At 44.0% G+C, this 24,870-nt stretch overlaps 1 protein-coding gene across 6 annotated transcripts in view; it reads right to left on the reverse strand.

Annotated features, from left to right (window-relative positions):
- LOC121269544 (basal cell adhesion molecule-like) overlaps positions 1-24,870 on the reverse strand; it is a 265,738-nt gene that overhangs the window by 4,628 nt on the left and 236,240 nt on the right. For all 6 annotated transcript variants that reach the window (XM_041174218.1, XM_041174220.1, XM_041174219.1 and 3 more), the window contains 5 exons: positions 20,688-20,809; positions 7,823-7,976; positions 5,109-5,233; positions 4,815-4,950; positions 447-591 (listed from right to left, as the gene is read on the reverse strand). In XM_041174218.1, coding sequence (XP_041030152.1) covers positions 447-591; positions 4,815-4,950; positions 5,109-5,233; positions 7,823-7,976; positions 20,688-20,809 — 682 coding nt within the window. The remainder of the gene's footprint in view (positions 1-446; positions 592-4,814; positions 4,951-5,108; positions 5,234-7,822; positions 7,977-20,687; positions 20,810-24,870) is intronic.

The raw sequence follows: 24,870 nt of genomic DNA on the forward strand, positions 1-24,870 counted from the left end.
CAGCATTTACTTTGGCTACTCTCCTCATTATATACTTAAAAGCTCTTTCAATTTATTTTTATATTTCTGGATAGTTTATTCTCATATTCTATTTCTTGCCTTTTAATAAACTCTTTTGCTGGCCCTTTGGTTTCTAAAACATTCCCAATCCTCAGACTTGTTACTGTTTTTTGCAACATTGTAAACCTCTTCTTTTAATCTAATACTATCCTTAACTTCCTGAGTGAGCCAGGGATGGGTCTTTCTATCAAGCATGTGTATGCAAAAAACACAGAATTATACACACTGAGGTTTCTACACAAATTAGTTTATAGGCACACAGCCTCTCTATCTCTCTTTCATACAGACGTACAATCATTGCCTCTCCCTCTCATAGGCGCACATTCTCACATGCATCCTCTAACATTTGCTCACATCCACACAAATAGAACAGCAGCAAAACTCACATGTCTTGTTTTCCTGAGCGGCCACAAGGTATCTTGCCTTTTTTGTAAAGAAAGTAGAGGACAGCACCCAAGAAGGCAAGAAGAATGATGCACACAATAATGATGACTATCAACATTCCGCCACTGCTCCTATTGTGAGACTTCCCTAGATAAACAGAAGACTGAATGAGGCACAATATGGTGACACTGAGACACAGCTTTAATACCCACACAAATGTTGCAGCTCTTTATTTAATGGAGGAAACTCCATTCTTATTCCATTTTCTGATTGTTTATCTTTATACTGCTCTTCAGCCAGTCAAGCCCACCCTGATCCCTGACTCTGTCGGCTATTATCAGTGCTGCTCAATACAAGAGGAAGAATTTGAGGTTTTAAATTTATTGCCTCCTCTCCCTGGGGGAAGGCAGTACCCTTCTTACTGCAAAACAAAAACAGAATTACCTGGAAAAACTCAGCAGGTCTGGCAGCATCGGTGGAGAAGAAAAGAGTTGACGTTTCGAGTCCTCATGCTGCCAGACCTGCTGAGTTTTTCCAGGTAATTCTGTTTTTGTTTTGGATTTCCAGCATCCGCAGTTTTTTTGTTTTTAACCCTTCTTACTGCACTGTTCCACAAAATTGCACCCACACGGGGGAAAATCAAACCTGAAGGCACCAGAGGCTTCTGGTAGGAATCCAATTTGCAGAACTGCTGTGCCTTTGAATAGGACAGTCTGGCTCAGGATGTCTCTGACATGCTATCAAAACCTGAGAAATTTTGTAAATTTTATAGAATGAATATTAACAGAGGTGAAGCTCCATCACAGACTTCTAATAACACTTCACATAATGCATGTTTAAGGGAATGATTAGGTAATGAGAGTAACTGGCTTGTATCCTCTGCTGAAATTATACTACAACCCTCTATTTATTCCAATGATATGATTTCTGGATCTGAGTGACCCAAAATGGGTTGTGGCAGTAACTGAGCAAAAACAAGGGGATTTCCTGTTCATATCATATTGTGAACAGCATGTACATGGCAAGCTGCATGTGGCAGTGAATTATCACGATTGTGACTGACGACAAGCACTGAATTGCAAAATGAGACACTCCATTAACTATCAGTCTACCAACAAACAGCTTCCTGTCTTCTTGTGGAGCAATGACCCTGATACGTAAGATAGGCCCGTGGATTTGTAGTGGTCTGGCTTTGAAGTCTTTTATGATGCTGTATTTTACTGATACCGACAGTATTATGCATTGAGATAGGTCACCGTACTTGACCATATTACTTTCTGCAGTGCTCTGAGCTCAGACATGTGCATAATATACAGTTTATCTACCTCCCACTCTGGTTCAGTTTTTCAGTTCAGTTTATATCATCCAAATTAGATTTTTTAGAAATTTGAAAAAATGTTTAAAAAGTGGAGAGCAAATAGTATCCACTACAGTGCAAAGAAAAATTATGCAAAGTTCCTTTGTGGTAACCTCATTTGTAAGTGCCAATTCTAAAAGGTTCGCTATGAATCCAGCAACCACCTGTGACACTGGTACTCACACCACCCTGTTTGTGGCATCCAGCATTAGTACCATGTACAGATCCAAGATTCACACCCTACCCCCAACTCCTACTTGTCCTAATCACAGCACTGATGTATTCACTCAGAAGCTTAATGCCCAACAAATACAGCGTGAGGTGATTGAGATATAGAGTGAGGTAGTGAGATTTCAGAAAGTTGCAGATCCATCTCTGTTCTAAGGATAACTTTTACAAATAACCTGCATCTTAGTGATTTGGTATAGAACGATGTTGTAAAGCTGGTCTGGAGTAACAGATTTTGACCAGGAATAGGAGGTCTTGTAGAAACTGCCACTGACCCTGTAAATGAGGAAGTAGAGAATCATCAAGAGACCACACAGTGTGCACAGAGAGAGCAGGAAGAGATTGTGGGGAGAGGAACACTTTTTGACTTCAGACACTTGGCATTAGCATTAGGAATTAACAGAGCATAAACAGTATGAGTCAGACCAGGCTTGTCCAAACTATGGCCCACAGGCCACAATCCGACCAGCCATGCCTCCCTAGCCAGCCTGCATGTTCAAAATACCAATAGGTGAAGAGAAAAATTCTGCAAGGAGCTGCTCCTCCAATATCAGGCCATTTCTGTCCCACATTTCCTGGTCATAGGTTTAAAGGTTAACAGGGAGGGAGACAGCGTGAGGGGAAGGGGGAGAAAGAGAAAAAGAGATGGTGGATAGCAGGGAGTAAGAGGGAGAGAGACTATGGATGGGAGGGAGGGAGAGCAGAAGAGAGCAAACATGAGGGGGAGAGAGGGAGAGCGAGCGAGTGTGAGGGGGGAGAGAGGGAGAGCGAGCGAGCGTGAGGGGGAGAGAGGGGGAACGAGCAAGCGTGAGGGGGAAAGAGGGAGAGCGAGCGAGAGTGAGGGGGGAGAGGGGGAGAGCGAGAGTGAGGAGGGAGAGGGAGAGCGAGCAAGAATGAGGGGAGAGGGAGAGTGAGCAAGAGTGAGGGGAGAGGGAGAGTGAGCAAGAGTGAGGGGAGAGGGAGAGTGAGCAAGAGTGAGGGGGAGAGAGGGAGAGCGAGCAAGAATGAGAGGAGAGGGAGAGTGAGCAAGAATAAGGGGGGAAAGAGGGAGAGCGGGGGGAGAGAGGGAGAGTGAGCAAGAGTGAGGGGGAGGGAGAGCGAGCAAGAATGAGGGGAGAGGGAGAGTGAGCAAGAGTGAGGGGGAGAGAGGGAGAGCGAGCAAGAATGAGGGGGGAGGGAGAGTGAGCAAGAATGAGGGGAGAGGGAGAGTGAGCAAGAATGAGGGGGGAGAGAGGGAGAGTGAGCAAGAGTGAGGGGGGAGATAGGGAGAGTGAGCAAGAGTGAGAGAGAGGGGGAGTGAGCAAGAGTGAGGGGGAGGAAGAGCGAGCAAGAATGAGGGGAGAGGGAGAGTGAGCAAGAATGAGGGGGGAGAGAGGGAGAACGAGGGGGCGAGAGGGAGACTGAGCAAGAGTGAGGGGGAGAGGGGGGAGAGAGGGAGAGTGAGGGGGGAGAGAAAGAGAGCGAGCAAGAATGAGGGGGGAGAAATAGAAAGAGCGAGAGTGATGGGGGAGAGAGGGAGAGCAAGCGTGAGAGGGGGAGAGGGCGAGTGAGCGAGAGTGAGGGGGAAGAGGGAAAGTGAGCGAGTGTGAGGGGGAAGAGGGAGAGTGAGCAAGCGTGAGGGAGAGAGGGAGAGCGAGCGTGAGTGAGGGGGAGAAAGATAAAGTGAGCGAGAGTGAGTAGGGAGAGAGAGAGGTAGAGGGATGAGAGAGGGAAAGCGAGTGAGCGTGAGGGGGAGAGAGATAGAGCAAGCGAGAGTGAGTGGGAGGGGGGAGAGAGGGAAAGCAAGTGAGCGTGAGGGGGAGAGGGAGAGTGAGAGAGTGAGGGGGAGAGAGGGAGAGTGACTGAGCGTAAGGGGGAGAGAGGGAAAGCGAGTGAGCGTTGAGGGAGAGAGGGAGAATGCGCTTGCATGAGAGGGGGGATCGGGAGCAAGGGAGAGACAGTGAGTGCATGAGCCTGATAGGGAGCGAGGGAGGGGGAGATGCATGAGAGCTTGTGCGAGAGAGCATGTGCGCGTGAGGGGGAAACAGAAGAGAGAGAGAGAGAGCATGTGCAAGGGGGGAGCGAGAGTGAGCAGGCACGAGAGAGAGTGCACGTGCAACATGGAGGAGAAAGTGTGAGCATAAGAGGGGAAGCGAGAAGGAGTCCATGTACGAGGGGATGCAAGAAAGCGCATGCGCGTGTGAGGGTGGAGTAAGACGGAACGCCTGCGCAAGAGGTGGGTGCTAGAGAGAGAGCATGCACATGCAAGAGGGACAAGTGAGAGAGAGGGCACGTGTGAGAGGGAGAAGCAAGAGTATGCGCGAGGGAAGAGAGGGAGTACGCACATGAGAGGCGGAGAGAGAGTTTGGGGAGAGAAAGCACGTGTGCAAGTGAGGGGGAGGGACAGTGCGCATGAGGGAGAGGGAGGCAGTGTGTGTGTGTCTGGCTTACTCCCAGTCTCAGGGTTCTCACTCACCTCAACCCATACACTAACACACACCCACACACAGAGGGTGAGGGTAAGTGAGTTGAGCACCTTGAGTCTGGGAGTGAGCCAGATCCACTCCCCCTCACCCTCTGATGGTTACCTTTATCACTCATTTTTAAAAATAACTACTATGAGGGGAGTGGGGTATATCAGGGTGTTATAATATGAGGTGTGGGGTGTATCAGAGTGTTGCAGTGAGGGTGTAATATATATCTGGATGTTACAATTAAGAGCGATGTATCAAAGCAAGTGTCAGGTTAAAATACATTAACAGCGTACAGGATGTGCCGAGTAATTTTACTGATTGGCTGCTCTCACCTTTGACAATAATGCTGATGGATTTTTGTCGTGTCAGGCTTGGAACATTCTGGATTGTAACTTCGCAGGTGTAGTTTCCAGAATCATCAAATGTAGCTACTGATAGTTGAAGCATGTTTTCAGGGCTGACTGTCTTCTGTAGGAGTAAAATCAGGAGATGGTTAATAAACAGAAAGAGTGGGAAATTCCTCAAAGGCATGTGGGACATATTGGAGTGTTCTACTAAATATTATACAAAGAGGAAATTAACCCCAAAGGTTCTTTCAAGAATCATTCTATAGGTTTTACTCCTACCTTGTGTTTTTTCCAAATCACAGATGTCTGTTGTGACCCCTTCGCACTACAATATATAGTTTTATTTTTGTCACCCTCCATAAAAATATATGGTCCTTTTGGTTTCAATGCAATAGGATCCAGATCTGTTGGAAGGCAGCAGAAAGGAAGAGAAACTCAATTGCTTGTTGTCTTGATTAAACAGCTTCTGTGTCCCTTAATCCTCACATTGAACAGGAACCTGACCCTTCAGCATGCCTGATGGATCACTGAGTGACGACAGCTTCCAGTGTGGCACTGAGTAATATGGGGCAGAAAGATGCCAGGCGCAGTTCCTGATCTGCATTGAGTTTCAGCCAGTAAGGGTGCCCATGGGCAGGGAAGACAAAAATCAGCCAGGGTCCCTAATCCTGTTCTCCTACTGCTGCATGCCTTTACCATGTTGGTTAAGGAAAGGATCAGGATTGGTTCAACACCTAAACAGCAAAATAGTTTATTGACACAATCTGTTTGGGACCATCTAGTTTTTGGCCACCTTGGTATCTGACGTATGTGGAAACCCTATATTATACTCAAGAATCTTGACACCAACCACTGACAAATCTACTTTGCTCTATTCTGGCAGATAGAAATTCAAGCTAATTCTCTTCCCATGTGAACATCTGACTTTACCAAATACAGACATCTTAATTTGGCAAAAGCCAAGGCCTGTGGCTCAGATATGGGATTACTAAACCTTTCCACACAAAGTTGACTGGACTCAGATCTCCTCTGCCTAAGTGTCTCACCTTGGGATCACCTTAATCCCAAAGTGACCCTTCTTACCTAACTTCCAAGGAGAATAGCCATTGCTTAATCATAAACAACTGAAAGTGAAAAAGAAAAACCAGGCTCTTCACAAACAGCATAAGCCATCACTAAAATGTAAATACATTCCCATCACCCTCTAACCACAATATGAACTCACCAGTCATGGCTTTGTCATTTTGAACTGTGCAACTCTAGTTGCAATTGCTTGTCTCCAATTCCTAAGCTAAACCCTGGTTGTATGAGTACTTATTCTCATACCATGTCTCCAGCTAATGTCTTTGACAGCTGGTATCCTTAAGCGTCAGCTGTGGCTCACTGGGTAGCACTCTTGAGTCTGAAGTTGATGGGTTCAACTCTCACTCCAGGACTTGAGCACAAAATATAGTTTGACATGCTGGTGCAGTACAGAGGGAGTGCTGCACTGTCAAAAATGCTGTCTTTTGGAGGTGCCATTAAACTGAGATCGTCTGTCCTCTCAGGTGGATGTAAAAGATTCCATGGCACTATTTTGAAGAAGAGCAGGAAAGTTATTTCTAGTGTTCTAGCCAATATTTACTCCTCAGCTAACATCACAAAAAACAGATTTTTGGGTCATTTTCACATTGCTGTTTGTGAAAGCTTGCTGTGCACATCTTTGCCTCTTTTCCTACAGTGACTACATTTCAAAAGTACTGAATTGGCTGTAAAGCATCTTGGGACTTTGGATGGTCATGAAAGGCACTATGTAAGATCAAATCTCTCTCTTTTTCCTCTTCAGCGATTTGGTGGATATTAACCTTCACCCTGCATAACAAATCAACACTTGCCATGACAGGCTAGATTTCAAATGCATCAGACTTGCTCATCCGTAGCTACTTAATTCAGGTCCTTGTCTGAGGGGTTTTAGCAAAAAGATGCCCAGTGTGTGGCTGACTGCCCTTTCAATAGACTTGGTAACAGATTAGTGTAAGGCCAGAGCCCTGCTCCCTGCAACAGCTTCCCCTTTTTGCCACAGCTTACAGGCCTGGATATTGTACATACAACAAAGGAGGATTTTCTGTTCTAGGTTTGGAGTTTCGAAGCATAAAGGATGACTTTTTTTTATAGGCCAAAAATTTAAACTGTTCTGGGCTTTCCTGTGAGTGGAAAAAGACCGATGTGCCCTTTGGCCCTTCTCCGATTAACCCCAAAGTACTGTCCTAAAATTAGAATTCACCTTACTTAACAAATGGGACAAATGACCTTTTTATCTTCTAACCATACCTTTAAGATCATGTGTAGAGTTGTGCAAAGTCATAACACTGCACCTGGGGGAACCCACTGTCATTTACCACTAGTTACCCTATTGTTCAAGATAGTGAGCATGATGTAATGGACTCACCAACATCACAAAATTATCTGCATGACAGCATTCTAGCCTTTCAAAAATGGCCAAAATGTATGCTGAGGATGTACCTTATAACATATACTACACATCACTGATGAAGACATTGAACAGAATGGGTGACAGTGAACAAACTTGCCTCATTTTCTTTCCAGTGACTCTCCCATCTATCCTCCCATTACAGGTCATTCATTTCAATTTATTCATGAAACTTTACATTTAAAAATTCTATGAAAGCCATGTAAATGGGTTTCCCTGAGCCTTGCAATGTTGCACTATTTTGTACAAACTCATGTTCTATTACACATTCCTCACAAGAATGAAATTCAGCCTGTTCTTTTTGAGATCTTCAGAGAATGCATAATACATGCTATGACAACTCAATTGTCTTGAAAGTCAGTGATATCAGCAAGGTAGTTTTTGGTCCCACTTGGATCCCTAACTTTACAGATACATGAAGAATCATCACTAATATGTGCATGCCATAGGGAAGCTGGCATTTGTAGCATTGGAATATTTGGGAGAGGACAAAGGGAAAAAGGGAAGAGAAAAAAATACATACAATTGATTGTTATTGTCTTGTTTGTGTTAAAATCCTTGTGTAATACATCAAAGTCCAGTACTTTACAGCCATAAACACCACTGTCCATTCGTTGCACTCCATTAAACTCCAAAGTGTTGCCAGTGCTGTCAAGGATCTCCTCATCCTTTCCATCCTGTTCATCAGAAGGGGAGCACAGTTATTGTAACAAAGAATATTTCCATCTGACTAACCTCAGAGTGCTCAGAAAGTCTTGTGTTAGATTATTTTTGCACAGCAATGATGGATACAGCACTGATGCTGTCAGGAATGTTAATTATTTACCTGTCCATGTGCTCATTCAACATTGCCAACTCAATGTGCCGCTCAAGGAGGCCGTAGACATTTGTGCCATATCACTATATCATGACAATCTAGAAGTATCATCATTTTCTGAATCTGTAGTCATTGAACTTATGAACTTAGCAATTCACCAGGGGATCCCTTAGGCCCACCTCCCGCTAGCATTTTCATTGGTGTTCATAAGAAACATGTTTTCCCTGGAATGCTGCTAACCAACTACATCTTGCATATTTTCAATGTGTAGATGATATATTTGTTATATGTAAATCTGGAGCTGCATGTAAGAATTTCCTTACACACATTATTGCACACCAGCTGCATTCAAATTCACCTTTGAAATGGAGCAGTCTAACAAGCTCCCCTTCCTCGATGTGCTCGTTGAGAAATCCGCTAATCAGTTCTCTCCTCTCTCTAAAGCCTATCTTCACTGGTCAATATATGTCTTGGGATTCCTACACGTGCTTTAAGATTGGCCTTACTGGCAAATCATCAAAGCTATCCTGCAGGATAATGGCTACCCTGATAAGATCACTGCTGTGTATCATGCACACTCAATTTTTTTACATTTATTCGTTTATGGACGTGGGCATCGCTGGTCATGCCAGCATTTATTGCCCATCTCTAATTGCTCTTGAGATGGTAAATGTATTCAGGTGATGAGAAGCCTTCTTGAACTGCTGCAGTCCATGTGGTATAGGTACACCCACTGTGCTGTTAGGGTGAGAGCTCATTCCTTTTAGACTTTGTAGTGGTTTATTAGAACTGAGTGGCTTGCTAGGCCATTTTAGAGGGACAGTTAAGAGTCAACCACATTGTTGTGGGTATGGAGTCACATGTAGGCCAGACCAGGGTGAGGATGGCAAATTTCCTTCCCTGAACCAGATGGGTTTTTTTTTAATGACAATCAACAATGGTTTCATGATCACTATTACTGTGAATCTTTACTGTACTACCTCCAATGCAGGTATACCCTTCATTAAATATGAAGATCAAAACTGTGCACAGTATTCCAGGTGTTAGTTGTATTCAGGTGGTGAGAACAATTTGAGGATTTACCTATGCTCATATATACGGAGTAGGCCGAAAGAGGGGTTGTTGATAGGAGGTGCATTATATGCAATGTTTGTTTCTGTAAATGAATAAAGATCAAGCTCCAGTGTTCTATCCTTCACAGCCTAACTATCTGAGTTCTAACAAGAAGCACTGGTCAGCATGTTCGATTCAGAAGTAATCTATTCAATACATCATCTCTTTAGGATCCTGCATTTGACACTGCAAAACTCATTGGATCAAACTATTGGCTATTGTGTTGCTGACCTTTTGGTCGGTAATTTCTGCTTTTCAGAACAAAGATCTGGAATGTACGTTCAGTGTGTACATGACAGGAAAGATGGCTGGTGCGAATCAGCGTGCCACTACAGCAGTACCAGGTATAGAAATCATGGGCCCTAGTGCTTCTCCTGTTTCCGGGCCCCTTATTCCACCCCCTTTAATCTTCCCCCTCAATCATGCATGGTATCTTTTTACCTTTCAAGGTTAATCAATCAATCCATCAATCACAAAAAGGGCTGAGTAAAATTATGTCACCCATTGAGTGGCATCTGGTTATAAATATCTTCCAATATAAATGCAGCATGGGTCATTAATATTAAGAGCAGCAATGATATAATGCAGTGTTAGTTTGTGTGCACCCTATAGGTGATCCCACCACGACTATTAAACAAATAGAGTACAACCTTTACTTTAACAGCATTGTGCAATATTGTTAATTTGACAAGAAAATATCCCATTAGTTATTTATCACACAATGCAGACACTAACGCTGATTTTAGTGATGCCTCAGCCCTCATTAATATGTTCTGTACATTGCACCATATGGACGTAGTGACAGTTAATTCATATTTGGAGGGAAAGATTCTATACTTGCAACCCAGATAAACTGCTCAAGATCTTTTCCATTTGTGGAAGATATAGAAATTTTCTCCTGCCTGGGTACATGATATAATGGAATATAAATATTTCATACAATTCTATTTTATCAGTACTCTCACAGGGTGGAAACATCAAATAACTTCTGAGCAACAAAGTGGAATGATTGAACAACATAGGTCTTCATTGTCAATAAGAAGCATTGGAGCCCTCAGGTGTTTCTGTGTGACACAACTTTTAAGAGGCCAGAGGACAAAGACTGAATGGTTCACAATTGTATATGTTTTCTTAATCAACAAGTCTGAAGACTCTGTTGATTGTTGCTTCTCACTACAATATATTTTCAATATCTACTATGTAACACAACTTTATAACAATATTTCAATACTTCAAAAAACTCATAAAACCACCAAGATAGAGTGGGATAATAGGTAAGTAGACAAAAGGACATGATTTAAGCCAATGGAAAAGATTCTTGGGAATTATGTGCAGTGTAAAACAGGTTACAGATTCACTATGAGTTCATTACACACTCCTGTCGCGGGAATCTCACCCCACGAAGTCCGCTCACAGTAAACTTCCATTAGCAACAAAATAAAAAAACTCTAGCCATGAATCCACCCTCTGTTTGCAAGATAATTATGGATGAAAAAGGCCATCTAGGCCAGCTCATCTCATGCATCCAAATGACATATGAACATATGTATTAGGAACAGGAGGCAGCCATTTATTCCCCTTGACCCTGCTCCGCTATTTGGATAACATTGCTTACATTATACCAACGACTATAACTCAAAGAACAGAATTGGCTGTAAAATGATTTTGGACATTGTGTAAGAAGTTGTATAAACATAAGTTTTCTTTCTTCCATTATACCTGCATGCAGTGGGCAGTGTGACTGTAGCAATGGTGAAACTGGAGGCTCAATGCTGATTCTCTAAGGATAATTAATCAGACAGCAATCAACTGATATTAGGAAAGTGACTACAAAGAAATCGCTACATTTACAAAACAGTTCAACTCTGTGCTTGTACAACTTTATCACTCTGACTCTGGCACCAAATGACAATATACCATAAATTGCATCTGCCCCTTTTACGCTAATGAAGCTATCCCCAGGATTTGTCAGTCAGACATCTACCAACTCAGGAAAAATGTAGATTGAAATATTCATCTGAATTTTTCAGAGAAGAATGATACATGATACAAAAATTCAGTATGGCCTTAATTCAAGAACTGGATTGTTTCCTCTTCCCCCAGAAGCTGTCATACAAATTGTGTTGTACAGTGCGAATTTACAGCCTATTTGGGGTGAACCTAGGATGGAGTAGAGATTTGTAAAACTTTTCTTTAAGCAATTTCCTAGTGACAAATAGGGAGTTCATTTGCAACAGTAATAAGATGGGTGATAGTGAGTCAACACCATGTTTTACATCACTACCTGGTTTTTAGTTTCTTACATTTATTTTGAGGAGGCTCAAGATTCTCAAGCCTCCGGTATACCAACACAGCACATCAGAATTATGCTTACTTTAGGGCGTAATGAAAATTTAGACTGCTATTTATTTGCTGGTTTAAGAGCCCAGCACCACCCAGCCCCCTCACCCCACACACACCATATCCAACTGGCTCCAAACTCCAAACTAATTACAGATACAATATACAAATACACAAATGCAAAAACAACAAATACAAAATAACAAGATAAAAACTTACCATTTTTCAAGCAGATATTTAACCAAGAGCACTGAGATCTCAGCTGCTGCAAATAGGAACAGCTGCCGCTGATCTTCAGGCAGCTTTATGGTTTTCTGGGGGGGTTTTAAAAAAAAAACTGGAACCACGAAGCTGCCCAAAGGTCAGAAGCAGCAGTGCAGCAGCTGTCAGCCAAACTGACTTCAAAGACTGGCTTAAAAGAAATCATAACTGTCAGGTTGATATTTTCCATTTTTTTTTTGAAGCCAGTCTTTCAGGTCTGCAGCTCTAGCAGCTCAGGCTGGACAACAAAAAACTCTATTTACTACACTGAGACCAGGTGACCCCCCACCCCCCCCGCCCCCACCACCTCCCCCCCACCTCCACCCCATCCCCTACCCACCCCCAACCTCAGTACCTGGGTCTCAGTATTTGGCACCGTCTACAGCCCCCTCTCCTGAGCCCTGCACTATGCTAAATTAAGACACAAGATTTTTTGGTCCAGAAATGGGACAGAGGCAGGGCAGCAAAAAGAATGGGCACCGAGCAAGGTGACCGGAAATCCAACCTCCATTTCACCTCAGCGCCATTTTGTTCAGTGTGGGAAAGGCCATTGGTGAAAACCAGACCCACACCATTAATGACTCACTTAACAGCGTTGTGGGCTCATTAAGAGACTACCACAGGTAAGTTTTGAGATTTTGATCGAGGCGGCTGGACTTCAGGTGTCCTCAGGAATTACACCAGCTGGATGGAGGTAGGGACATGGCATGGAGGCAGGCACAGTTTGAAATGGGAAGTGAAAACGATCTTTAAAGTTTAAATGACTTAGGCCTTTGTCATTAAAGGTATCATTTAACTATCTAAATACTTTGGCCAATTTCAAATATTAAACACGGGGAAGGCGGCTGCAAAAGAGTACTTACCTCATTAATGAAAAGGGCATTTGAGAAAGCTATGCATGTTTGCTACAGCCAATTTAATTTTTGTTTCGGTTTTAATGAACACCACCATAGCAAACTGGAAGGAGAAATGGGGTCCAGAAAAAGCTGATGTCATGGAAAATAAGATTGCAATAAAATACAAGTAATGGCCAAGCAAAATGATGGTAATGTGTTAGAGTTCTTAAAGGAACTGGGTATGCAAGTTAAATCTTAAATAGGATTCTTTTTTAGATTTACAATACTCATTATAATATTTTAAAAGGAAAACTCTTTTTCACTTTCAAAAGAAATGTATCTTGTTAGCTTGGTACAAACATGATGATAATGCTCCCCTAATGTAAGTGCAGCATGCTGTTATATAAGCTGTCCCCTAGCTGGAACACACAACAGCTGCAGATTCCACTGACATATGACAGCTGCTGCTGCTGCTGCTGCTCTGAGCACATTGCCTATTGTGGAAAGTAGGGAGGTCAGACTGAAAGATAGGGGAGGCGAGATCATATCTGAAGGAGGGTCACTCCCTGGGAAGTACCAAACAGAGACGAAAGTGGGCACACTCACTATTAGGACTCATTTTAAAACCCATCTGGTTCACTAATGTCCTTTAGGGAAGGAAATCTGCCGTCCTTACCTGGTCTGGCCTACGTGTGACTCCAGACCCACAGCAATGTGGTTGACTTTTAAATGCCCTCAGAAATGGCCGAGCAAGCCCTTCAGTTATACCAAACCGCTACAAAGTCTAAAAGCAATGAAGCCAGATGGACCATCTGGCATCAAACTAGGCACTGGAAATGGCAACGGCAAACCCAGCCCTATCGACCCTGCAAAGTCCTCCTTACCAACATCTCGGTTGGAGCAGCAGTTGGGAGCAATCAGGTGGTGGAAAGAGTCATAGACAGGAGTTTTGCAGACATGGTCACACCCAAGATACAGACAGGTAGATGGGTGACCGTTAGAAGGGGCAGGCAGTCAATGCAGAAATCCCCTGTGGCTGTCCCCCTCTCTAACAGGTATATGGTTTTGGATACTGTTGGGGGGGGGATGGCCTATCAGGGGAAAACAACAGCAGTAGCCAGAGCAGTGGCACCACGGCTGGCTCTGTTGTTCAGCAGGGGGTGGTCAAAGCACAGAACAGCAATTGTCATAGGGGACTCTATAGTCAGGGGCTCAGATAGATGCTTCTGTGGTCATGAAAGAGACACTAGGATAGTATGTTGCCTCCCTGGTGCCAGGGTCCAGGATGTCTCTGATCGGGTATGGGACATTCTGAAGGGGGAGGGAGAACAGCCAGAGGTCGTGGTACACATTGGTACTAACGACATAGGCGGGAAGAGTGATGAGGTCCTGCAGTGAGTGGTCAGGGAGTTAGGCAGCAAGTTAAAAAACAGAACCTCCAGGGTTGTAATCTCAGGATTACTCACTGTGCCACATGCCAGTGAGGCTAGAAATAGGAAGATAGTGCAGCTGAACATGTGGCTGAACAGATGGTATTGGAGGGAGGGTTTCCGATATCTGGATCATTGGAATCTCTTCTGGGGCAGGGGGGACCTGTACAAGAAGGACCGGTTACATCTAAACTGGAGGGGCACCAATATCCTGGCTGCGAGGTTTGCTAGTGTTATGTGGGAGGGTTTAAACTAGTATGGCAGTGGGGTGGGAACCAGGGCAATAGGACAGCAGGTGAAATAAATGACTGGGAACCAGTGAATATGGCCAGTAGGACTAAGAGGAAGGGCAGGCAGAGAGAAATTACTGAACACAATGGGACTGGGGTCTGAAATGCATTTGTTTCAATGCAAGAAGTATAACAGGCAAGGCAGATTAGCTTAGAGCTTGGATTAGTACTTGGGACTATGATGTTATTGCTATTAAGGAGACTTGGTTGAAGGATGGACAGGATTGGCAGATAAACGTTTCAGGATTTAGATGTTTCAGGCAGGATAGAGAGGGATGTAGAAGAGGTGGGGGAGTTGCACTGCTGGTTAAGGGGAATATCACAGCTGTACAACAGGAGGACACCTCAGAGGGCTCATGCAGCGAGGCAATATGGGTAGAGCTCCGGAATAGGAAGGGTGCAGTCACAATGTTGGGCGTTTACTATAGGCCTCCTAATTGCCAGCGGGAGATTGAGGAACAGTTAAGTAGACAGATTTTGGAAAGATGTAAAAGCAATAGGGTTGTTGTGGTGGGTGATTTTAACTTTCCCTATTTTGACTGGGAACCACAGTGCTAGGGGTTTGGATGGTGCAGAATTTGTAAGGTGCATCCAGGAGGGCTTCCTGAGACAATATGTAGATAGTCCAACTGACGAAGGGACAATACTGGACCTGGTATTAGGGAATGAACCCGGCCAGGTGGTCGAAGTTTCAGTAGGGGAGTACTTCAGGAAAAATGACCATAATTCAGTAGGTTTCAAGGTACTGGTGGATAAGGATAACAAGAGTCCTCAGGTTAAGGTGCTTAATTGGGGGAAGGCTGATTAGAACAATATTAGGCAGGAACTGAGGAATCTAGACTGGAGGCGGATGTTTGAAGGCAAATCAACAACTGACATGTGGGGGGCTTTCAAACATCAATTGATTAGAATTCAGGACCAGCATGTTCCTGCTAGGATGAAGGATAAGTATGGCAAGTTTCAGGAACCTTGGATAATGAAGGATATTGTGAGATTAGTCAAAAAGAAAAGGGAAGCATTTGTAAGGGCTAGAAGGCTGGGAACAAATGAAGCCCGTGGAGAACATAAAGAAAGTAGGAAGAAACTTAAGCAAGGAGTCAGGAGGGCTAAAAGGGGTCATGAAAAGTCATTGGCAACCAGGATTAAGGAAAATCCCAAGGCCTTTTATACATATGTAAAAAGCAAGAGGGTAGCCAGTGGAACCAGGTTGGCCCACTCAGGGACAGAGGTGGGAATATGTGTGTGGAGCCAGAAGAAATGGGAGAGATACTAAATGAGTACTTCTCATCGGTATTCACCAAAGAGAAGGACTTAGCGGTCGATTTGTCTAGGGAAGAGTGTGTAGATAGCCTGGATCATGTTGAGATCGAAAAAGAGGTGTTAGGCATCTTGAAGAATATTAAGGTGGATAAGTCCCCAGGGCCAGATGGGATCTACCCCAGAGTACTGAGGGAGGCAAGGGAGGAGATTGCTGGGGTCTTGACAGAAATCTTTGTATCCTCACTGGCTACGGGTGAGGTCCCAGAGGACTGGAGAAAGGCCAATGTTGTTCCATTGTTTAAGAAGGGTAACAGGGATAATCCAGGAAATTACAGGCCGGTGAGCCTTACGTCAGTGGTAGGGAAATTATTGGAGAAGATTCTTCGTGGCACGATTCACTACCATTTGGAAGCAAATGGGCGTATTAGGCAGCATGGTTTTGTGAAGGGGAGGAAGTGACAAAGATGATCAACGATGGAAGGGCAGTGGATGTTATCTACATGGATTTCAGTAAGGCCTTTGACAAGGTCCCTCATGGCAGACTGGTACAGAAGGTAAAGTTGCACGGGATCAGAGGTGAGCTGGCAAGATGGATACAGAATTGGCTTGGTCATAGAAGACAGAGGGTAGCAGTGGAAGGGTGCTTTTCTGAATGGAGAGCTGTGACTAGTGGAGTTCTGCAGGGATCAGTGCTTGGACCTTTGCTGTTTGTAATATACATAAATGATTTGGAGGAAAATGTAACTGGGCTAATTAGTAAGTTTGCAGACAACACTAAGGTTGGAGGAGTTGCAGATAGTGAAGACGATTGTCAAAGGATACAATGGGATATAGATCGGTTGGAGACTTGGGCAGAGAAATGGCAGATGGAGTTTAATCCGGACAAATGCGAGGTAATGCATTTTAGAAGGTCTAATACAGGTAGGAATTATACAGTAAATGGCAGAACCCTTAAGTGCATCGACGGGCAGAGGGATCTGTGTGTACAGGTCCAAAGGTCACTGAAAGTGGCAATGCAGGTGGATAAAGTAGTCAGGAAGGCATATGGCGTGCTTGCCTTCATCAGCAGGGGTATGGAGTATAAAAGCTGGGAAGTCATGCTGCAGCTGTTTAGAACCTTGGTTAGGCCACATTTGGAATATTGAGTGCAATTCTGGTCGCTACATTACCAGAAGGATATGGAGGCATTGGAGAGGGTGCAGAGGAGGCTTACCAGGATGCTGCCTGGTCAGGAGGTTATTAGCTATGACGAGAGGTTGGAGAAACTTGGATTGTTCTCACTAGAGCGTCGGAGATTGAGGGGCGACTTGATAGAAGTTTACAAAATTATGACGGGCATGGACAGAGTAGATAGTCAGAAGCTTTTTCCCAGGGTGGAATAGTCAATTACTAGGGGACATAGATTTAAGGTGAGAGGAGAAAACTTTAGAGGAGATGTGCGGGGCAAGTTTTTTATGTAAAGGGTCTGGAATTCGCTGTCAGAAGTGGTGGTGGAAGCAGGTATGATAGTGGTGTTTAAGAGGCAGCTTGACAAATACATGAATAGGATGGGAATAGAGGGATACGGACCCCAGAAGTGCAAAATGTTTTAGTTTGACAGGCAATATGATCGGCGCAGGCTTGGAGGGCCGAAGGGCCTGTTCCTGTGCTGTACTTTTCTTTGTTTCTTTGTTTCTATCTGGGGACTTATGCCAAAATAGGGAGAGCTGTCCCATAGACTAATCAAGTAACAGCTTCACATACTCACAGAATTATACCTTACAATGTCCCTGATACACTATCCCTGGGTATATCCTGACCCACTGGCAGAACAGACCCAGCAGAGGGGGCGGCACAGTGATATACAGTTGGGAGGGAGTTGCCCTGAGAATCCTCAACATTGAATCTGGACTCCATGAAGTCTCATGGCATCAAGTCAAACATGGGCAAGGAAACCTCCTGATTACCACGTACCGCCCTCCCTCAGCTGATGAATCATTGCTCCTCCATGTTGAACACCACTTGGAGGAAGCTCTGAGGGTGGCAAGGGTGCCAAATGTAGTCTGGGTGGGGCACTTCAATGTCCATCACCAAGAGTAGCTCGGTAGTAGCACTACTGATTGAGCTGGCCATGTGCTAAAGGACACAGCTGCAGGATTGGGTCTGTGGCAGATGGTGAGAGAACCAACAAGAGGGAAAAACCTACTTGACTTTATCCTTACCAACCTGCTTGCTGCAGATGCATCTGTCCATGACAGTGTTGGTGGGAGTCTTCACATTGAGCATACCCTCGTCAATGTGAAGACTCCAATGTTGGTCCCACCTTCACAATGAGGATATCCTCTATCGTGTTGTGTGGCACTACCACTGTGCTAAATAGGATAGATTTAAAACAGATCTAGCAACTCAAAACTGGGCATCCATGAGGCGTTGTGGGCCATCAGCAGCAGCAGAATTGTATTTAAGTACAATCTGTAACCTCATGGTCAGGCATATCCCCCACTCTACCATTACCACCAAGCCAGGGGATCAATCCTGGTTCAATGAAGAGTGCAGGAGGGCATGCCAGGAGCAGCACCAGGCATACCTAAAAATGAGGTGTCAACCTGGTGTTGCTACAACAAAAGATATTTTGTGCAAACAGCATAAGCAGCAAGCGAGAGACAGAGCTAAGTGATCTGCAACTAAAGGGTCAGATCTAAGCTCTGCAGTCCTGCCACATCCAGCTGTGAATGGGGGTGGGCAATTAAACAACTCCCTGGAGGAGGAGGCTCCACAATTATCCCCATCCTCAATTATGGAGGAGCCCAGCACATCAGCGCAAAAGATAAGGCTGAAGCATTTGCTACAATCTTCAGCCACAAGTGCCGAGTGGATGATCCATCTCAACTTCCTCCGGAGGTCCCCAGCATCACAGATGCCAGACTTCAGCCAATTTGATTCACTCCACATGATATCAAGAAACAGCTGAAGGCACTGGATACTGCAAAGGCTATCGGCCCTGACAATATTCCAGCAATAGCACTGAAGACTTGTGCTTCAGAACTTGCCGCGCTCCTAGCCAAGCTGTTCCAGTACAACTACAACACTGGCATCTACCCGGCTATGTGGAAACTTGCCTAGGTATGTCTTGTACACAAAAAGCAGGACAACTCCAACTTGGCCAATTACCGCCCCATCAGTCTACTCTCCATCATCAGTAAAGTGATGGCAGGTGTATCGAAAGTGCTATCAAGCGGCACTTACTCAGCAATATCCTGCTCACTGACACCCCATCAGGGCCACTCAGTTTCTGAACTCATTGAAGCATTAGATCAAACATGGACAAAAGAGCTGAATTTCCGAGGTGAGGTGAGAGTGACTGCCCTTGACATCAAGGCAGTATTTATCCAAGTGTGGTATCAAGGAGCCCTAGCAAAACTGGAGTCAATTGGAATCAGGGGAAAACTCTCTGCTGGTTGGAGTTACACCTAGCACAAAGGAAGATGGTTGTGGTTGTTGGAGGTCAATCATCTCGGTCTCAGGACATTGCTACAGTATCAGGGCAGTATCATAAGCTCAACCATTTTCAGCTGCTTCAGAACTTGCCTCCGTCATAACGTTAGAAGTGGGGTTATTCACTGACAATCGCACAATGTTAATTTGCGACTCTTCGGATGCTGAAGCAGTTCACGTCCAAATGCAGCAAGACCTGAACAATATCCAGGCTTGGGCTGACAAGTGGCAAATAACATTAGCACCACAAAAGTGCCAGGCAATGACCATATCCAAAAAGACAGAATCTAACCATCGCCCCTTGATGTTCAATGGCATTACCATCACTGAATCCCCCACTATCAATATAATTGACAGAAACTGAACAGGACCAGCTGTGGCTAAAAGACCAGGTGAGAGGCTAGGAATTGCTAGGAATTCTGCAGTGAGTAACTTACTCCTGACTCCCCAAAGCTACAAGGCACAAGCCAGGAGTGTGATGGAATACTCTTCACTTGCCTGGATGAGTGCAACTCCCACAACACTCAAGGAGCTTGACACTGTCCAGGACAAAGCAGCCCCTTGATTGGTACTCCATCCACCATCTTAATCGTTCAGTCCATCCCCCGCCGATGCTTCCTGGCAGCAGTGTGTACCATCCAAGAGATGCACTGCAGCAGCTCACCAAGACTTCAACAGCACCTTCCAAACCTTCGGTCTACACCACTAGAAGCACAAGGGCAGCAGACACATGGGAACACCACCACCTGGAAGTTCCCTTCGAAGCCACTCACCATCCTGACTTGGAAATATATCACCGTTCCTTCACTGTCACTGGGTCAAAATCCTGGAACTCCCTCCCTAACAGCACTGTGGGTGTACCTACACCACATGGACTGCAGCAGTTCAAGAAGGCAGCTCACCAACACTTTCTTAAGTGTGAAGCTCACATCCCGTGAAGGAGTAAGTAAAAAAAAGTCCAAAAGGATCAGCAATGTCCTGACAGACTGCTGGTGAGGTGTTTATCAACTCCCTGTGACTAATAAATTACCATATTATCTGGGAAAACGTCATCAAAGATCAAATCATCCGGATTTTAATCAAATATTGTCTCTGTTCCCTTTTCAACTGTGATCACACATTCAAAGATATATTTTTCCTAATCCTTTCTATAGAAAAAAAAAACAAAATGTGTCAGGTGCTTCAGCCTGATTGTGTGTTAGTGGTCTGGCAGTTGGTGATGTGAGCAGAAAAGCTACATTTCCTATTCTTCACTATTCGCCCATTAGCCAATGAATTCTGATGGAAAGTGTGGTTATCAGGTGGGATTGTAACTAAGCTTTGCTGTGATGCATGACTCCCGCAAGATAATTGCTGAAAATCAGTCTGGATTCGTACATGAAGAATACAGAGCATTATTAATGCTAAGGCATTATATTCAATTCAGTCCGCAGCTTTAAGAAAGAAGAGAAAAGGGGGGGAGATTTTCTTTTCTTATGATGATCAAATTACACTGATGATCTTCTAAACTGTATACTTGTTGATCAACAAGTTACAGATTTGACACTCTAGCAGAAGAGGTCCTCACCAGCACTCTGTAAAAGGTGTACTCAACATCTGACGATCCATCAGATTTGCACTCCATTGTCATATTGTCCGTCTCCTTCAAAACACTTGGCTGGAACACAAATTCCACATTCTCTGTCGGATCTGTTGGAGGAACACAAAGAAAAAGACCTCGTAATGGGGGTAGACTGAAGAACTGATCACTCACAATCATCATCATAAAGTAGTTAAAAAAATATTTTGTATCTGTCTTTACAATAGAAGACATAAAATTTTGTAAAAACAGAGGTGACCAAGAGGCGAATGAGAATGAGGAACTCAAAGTACTGTAATTGATACTAGTAAAGAAAAAGTACTGGAGAAATTAATGGAATGAAAAGCCGAACTGTTGTAGTGTGGCCGAGTTGTCTATTTGTAACAGAGTTGATCTGCAGACAACTTTCTAAATAGAAACATTAGGTTTATTTACAATACATCCAGCAGCAACTACACGTGTGCTTTCACCTCCATCTATATCTCTACACTGACTGTAGAAGTAGCCCGCGCTGCTAACACATTGGTTTACACAGATCATGTGATCTTACATCACAGGATTATTCTTAAAGGTACAGTCCAATATTTAACAAAATCATAATTACTACATTCCTCCCCATTAACTTTGCAGTACATATTGTATTTACAAGTGTATTTATCTCATGACATTATAATATTTACACAGGTTATGAAATTTACAAGTTGTCTTTCAGGTGGTTTCCTGATTCATGTGGAATGTCACAGCTCCACAACTTCAGATTCTTTTTCAGGAACCACATTCTCTAGAACTGCATGGACACCAGGTACCTCGGTGGGCACTTGCAGTTCAGTGTCTTTCATTCTGATAGAGACATCAGACATATCAGTCCTTGGTTGAGCATCTTCAACAGGAAACACTGGTTCAGTAATGGTTACAGGTGGAACTATATCTTGTTGTGATATCTCTCTTTATTCTAAATGGTCCACATGCTTACAGGTGATCTGGCCTTTCACTTGTATGATAATGGTCTGGTCACTGAACTTACTTTACCCAGTAACCACTTCGGTCCTCCACCGAAATTCTTCACATCTACTGCTTCTCTAGCAGTAATTTGTCTCTCACAACTATGCAAATCATACGCAGCTTTTTGGTTTCCTTGATGCTTCTCCACCTTCCCCTCCAAATTTGGAAATATTAGGCTCAGTCTTGTCCTAAGGTGATGACTCATCAGCAATTCTGCAGGCATTCCTCCTGTCGTCATGTGAGGGTCATTCTGTAGTGGGAAAGAAAGCGTGCAAGCTTGGTCTCCAATGATTTCCCTGTTAACTTCTTCACATTTGTCTACAGCATCTAGAATTCTTTCCAGATAAGATCTTGGAAGTAACTTGTAGCTCTTTGATTTTATCTTCAGCATCATCATCCATTGAGAGGGACTGGAATAACATCAAGGTAGGCATAGTTCGATAATTTGTTTATTGCCTCCTTTGAGTGTTTTTAGGTGCTACCAGCCACCATTTTATTGTCTTTTCAGAAACTTCTTCCTTTTTCTCTTCTTCTTTCTACCACAGTCTTTAGTCTCGTCCTTCATTTTGATTTCACTGTTGGCCAAATTTCTCTCAGGTGAAATCTCAACTTGTCTTAGTTCAGGAGCTGAGTCTCCCAAACCTTCATTATCTGCTCGCCCCTTGGAAAGCTCTCCGATTTTTGTTTTCAAAGCCTCTTTGACTTTATTTAGCCGATTTTCCAGCTCTTCTATCTCTTTTTTGTATTTGTTGGCTGCCTCCTGGAAACCTGAACATTGATGTGTCTTCTCTGCCAACTGGTTCTTCAGTTTGTTCACAAGAGGTGCTGAATTCTTTCTGTTTCTCTTCGTACTGTTCCAGAGGCTCAAACTTTGACCTGAGGGAATCTTGTTGTGTGTGAAGGCTTTTCAACAGGTTTACCTTTTCCTTGTGAACGTTATTCACTTCGTCTTGAAATCTGTCACTCAGCAGGGTCTCCCTGAGTTTCTTCTGCTGTTCTTCCATGTCTTTGTTTGAGATAGGCTGCATTGCTTCAGGTTGCTGAGTCCTTACACACTCCTTTTTCATCCTGTTGCAGTCCTTGAACTCTCCAGACTCTTTCTGCCACACTTTGAAGAAGTGGCCTGAAGAAGGGTCATACAGGCTTGAAATTCCAACCCTGTTTCTCTCTCCACAGATGCTGTCAAGCCTGCTGAGTTTTTCCAGCATTTTCTGTTTTCCCTTCAGGTTTCCAGAATCCACAGTATTTTGCTTTTATCTTGGCTCTGGCTTCCCAACTTTCATGTTAAGTAATGAATAAACATCAGAATTTGTCACTTCAGACTCTTCTACACTGTAGATTTCATTGGGTTTCTTCTGTTGTTTCCAAGCTTGTTTAAATTTCTCTTTGCACTGTCTCATTATATGTCCACTTCTGTGACAAAAGTAACATTCTACTTTTTTTAAACAGCCAATCGCTAAAAGACTGATTGTTTCCACATCGATTGAGGTTGTTCTTTGATTCAGATGCTAAATTATTTCTTCTTAGTTTCCGGTTGGCAGGGGCTTTTTCCAAATTGCGGCAGAGTCTCGCTTTTTCGCTCCACTTTAGGCTGTCTGTTCCCACCTGATTTATAGTATGGCGCCATTTTGCAGCCCTTGTATTGCTTGTGAGTCTCTTGCAGTGCTTTCCATGGCTAGCCCTATTTCTAACGCCTTCTTAAAATCCAGATTCACTTCAGCCAATCTTCTCTGAATAATGTCTTCTTTTACACCACACTCTAAACGATCTCTGAGCATGTCCTTCAGTGTCTCACCTAACTCACAATGCTCTGTTATTTGCTTCAAATTCACCATGTAGCTAGCAATTGTCTCACCGGGGGTTCTATTTTGCAAATTGAATCGGAACCTCTACATCGTGACTGAGAGCTTGGGTTGAAAATGTCCCTTCACAAGATCCACCAATTTTCCAAAATTCTTCAAATCTAGAGCACTGGGTGCCATCAAACTTCGAATCAAACTGTAGGTTTTGCTCCTATAAGTACTCAAGAGGATTGCTCGCCTCTTCTCTTCCCCCATGATTTCATTTGCTTGAAAGAAGAAGGCGAGGCATTCTATATACTGAGACCAACTGTCTGTGGCTGGCTCAAAGGGATTGATTCTGCAAAATTGTGGCATTTTGGGTGCATATAACCTCTGTTATTTTAAACGAGCACTGATACTCAAAATCGCTGGGTGAGGTACAGTGCTGATTTCAATTTATCTTGATTTGTCCTGATTTATCCTCATCGCCAGTTTGTTGTAGTGTGGCCGAGTCACTTATTTGTAATAGAGTTGATCTCACACAACTTTCTAAGTAGGAACGTTAGGTTTATTTACAATACAGCTAGCAGCAACTACATGTGTGCTTTCAACTCCATCTCTATCTCTACACTGCCTGTGGAAGTAGCTCACATTTGCTAACACATTGGTTTACACAGGTCATGTGATCTTACATCACAGGACTATTCTTAAGGTACAGTCCAACATTTAACAAAAACATAGTTACTGCACCTGCAAATTTCCTGGACCCGAAGGCTTATATCTTTGGGTCCTAAAAAAGGTGGCTGCAGAGGTAGTGGATGCATTGATTATGGTCTTCCACCTAAATTAGAGTCTCCACAGGTTTGAAGGTAGCAAGATCTAACATCACTATTTAAGAAGGGAGGGAGACCCATGTTGCTTCTTTTCCGGGAGGTCTACTGAACCACAAGCCAATCAGGCAGTGGTGAGGCCAGCAGCAGGCCTTTGCCTAGAATCAAGATACTGGGGCAGAAGTCTCACCTACCAAGAGCAGCCAGCCAATTAGAGGTTGGCAGTCCTTGTGTTCAGCAGTGCCACAGGGGAGGCAGTGGCTGCTGCAGTAAAAATATCTTCTGGTGTCCCAGGATCAGGATTGGAGAGCCAACCAGCCACAGCTAAGTAACGTTGGCAGGGGTGAAGGTGGGGTGTTCAATTCGACACTGAGTGCCTTTAATGGAGGGAAGCCCAGCCCTGGAGGTTACAAGCTGCCCACGTGGTTTTACCTGTTATGCATGCTGCATGGTGACAGGCCCACTGAGCGAACACCAGTGGTGGCAGAACAAGGCCCTTAAGTGGTCATTAATTGGCTGCTTAAGGAATTCATTGGGCAGTGGGGCAGGAAGGTTGAC

This window comes from Carcharodon carcharias, chromosome 25, assembly GCF_017639515.1.
Source record: "Carcharodon carcharias isolate sCarCar2 chromosome 25, sCarCar2.pri, whole genome shotgun sequence".
NCBI lineage: Eukaryota > Metazoa > Chordata > Chondrichthyes > Lamniformes > Lamnidae > Carcharodon > Carcharodon carcharias.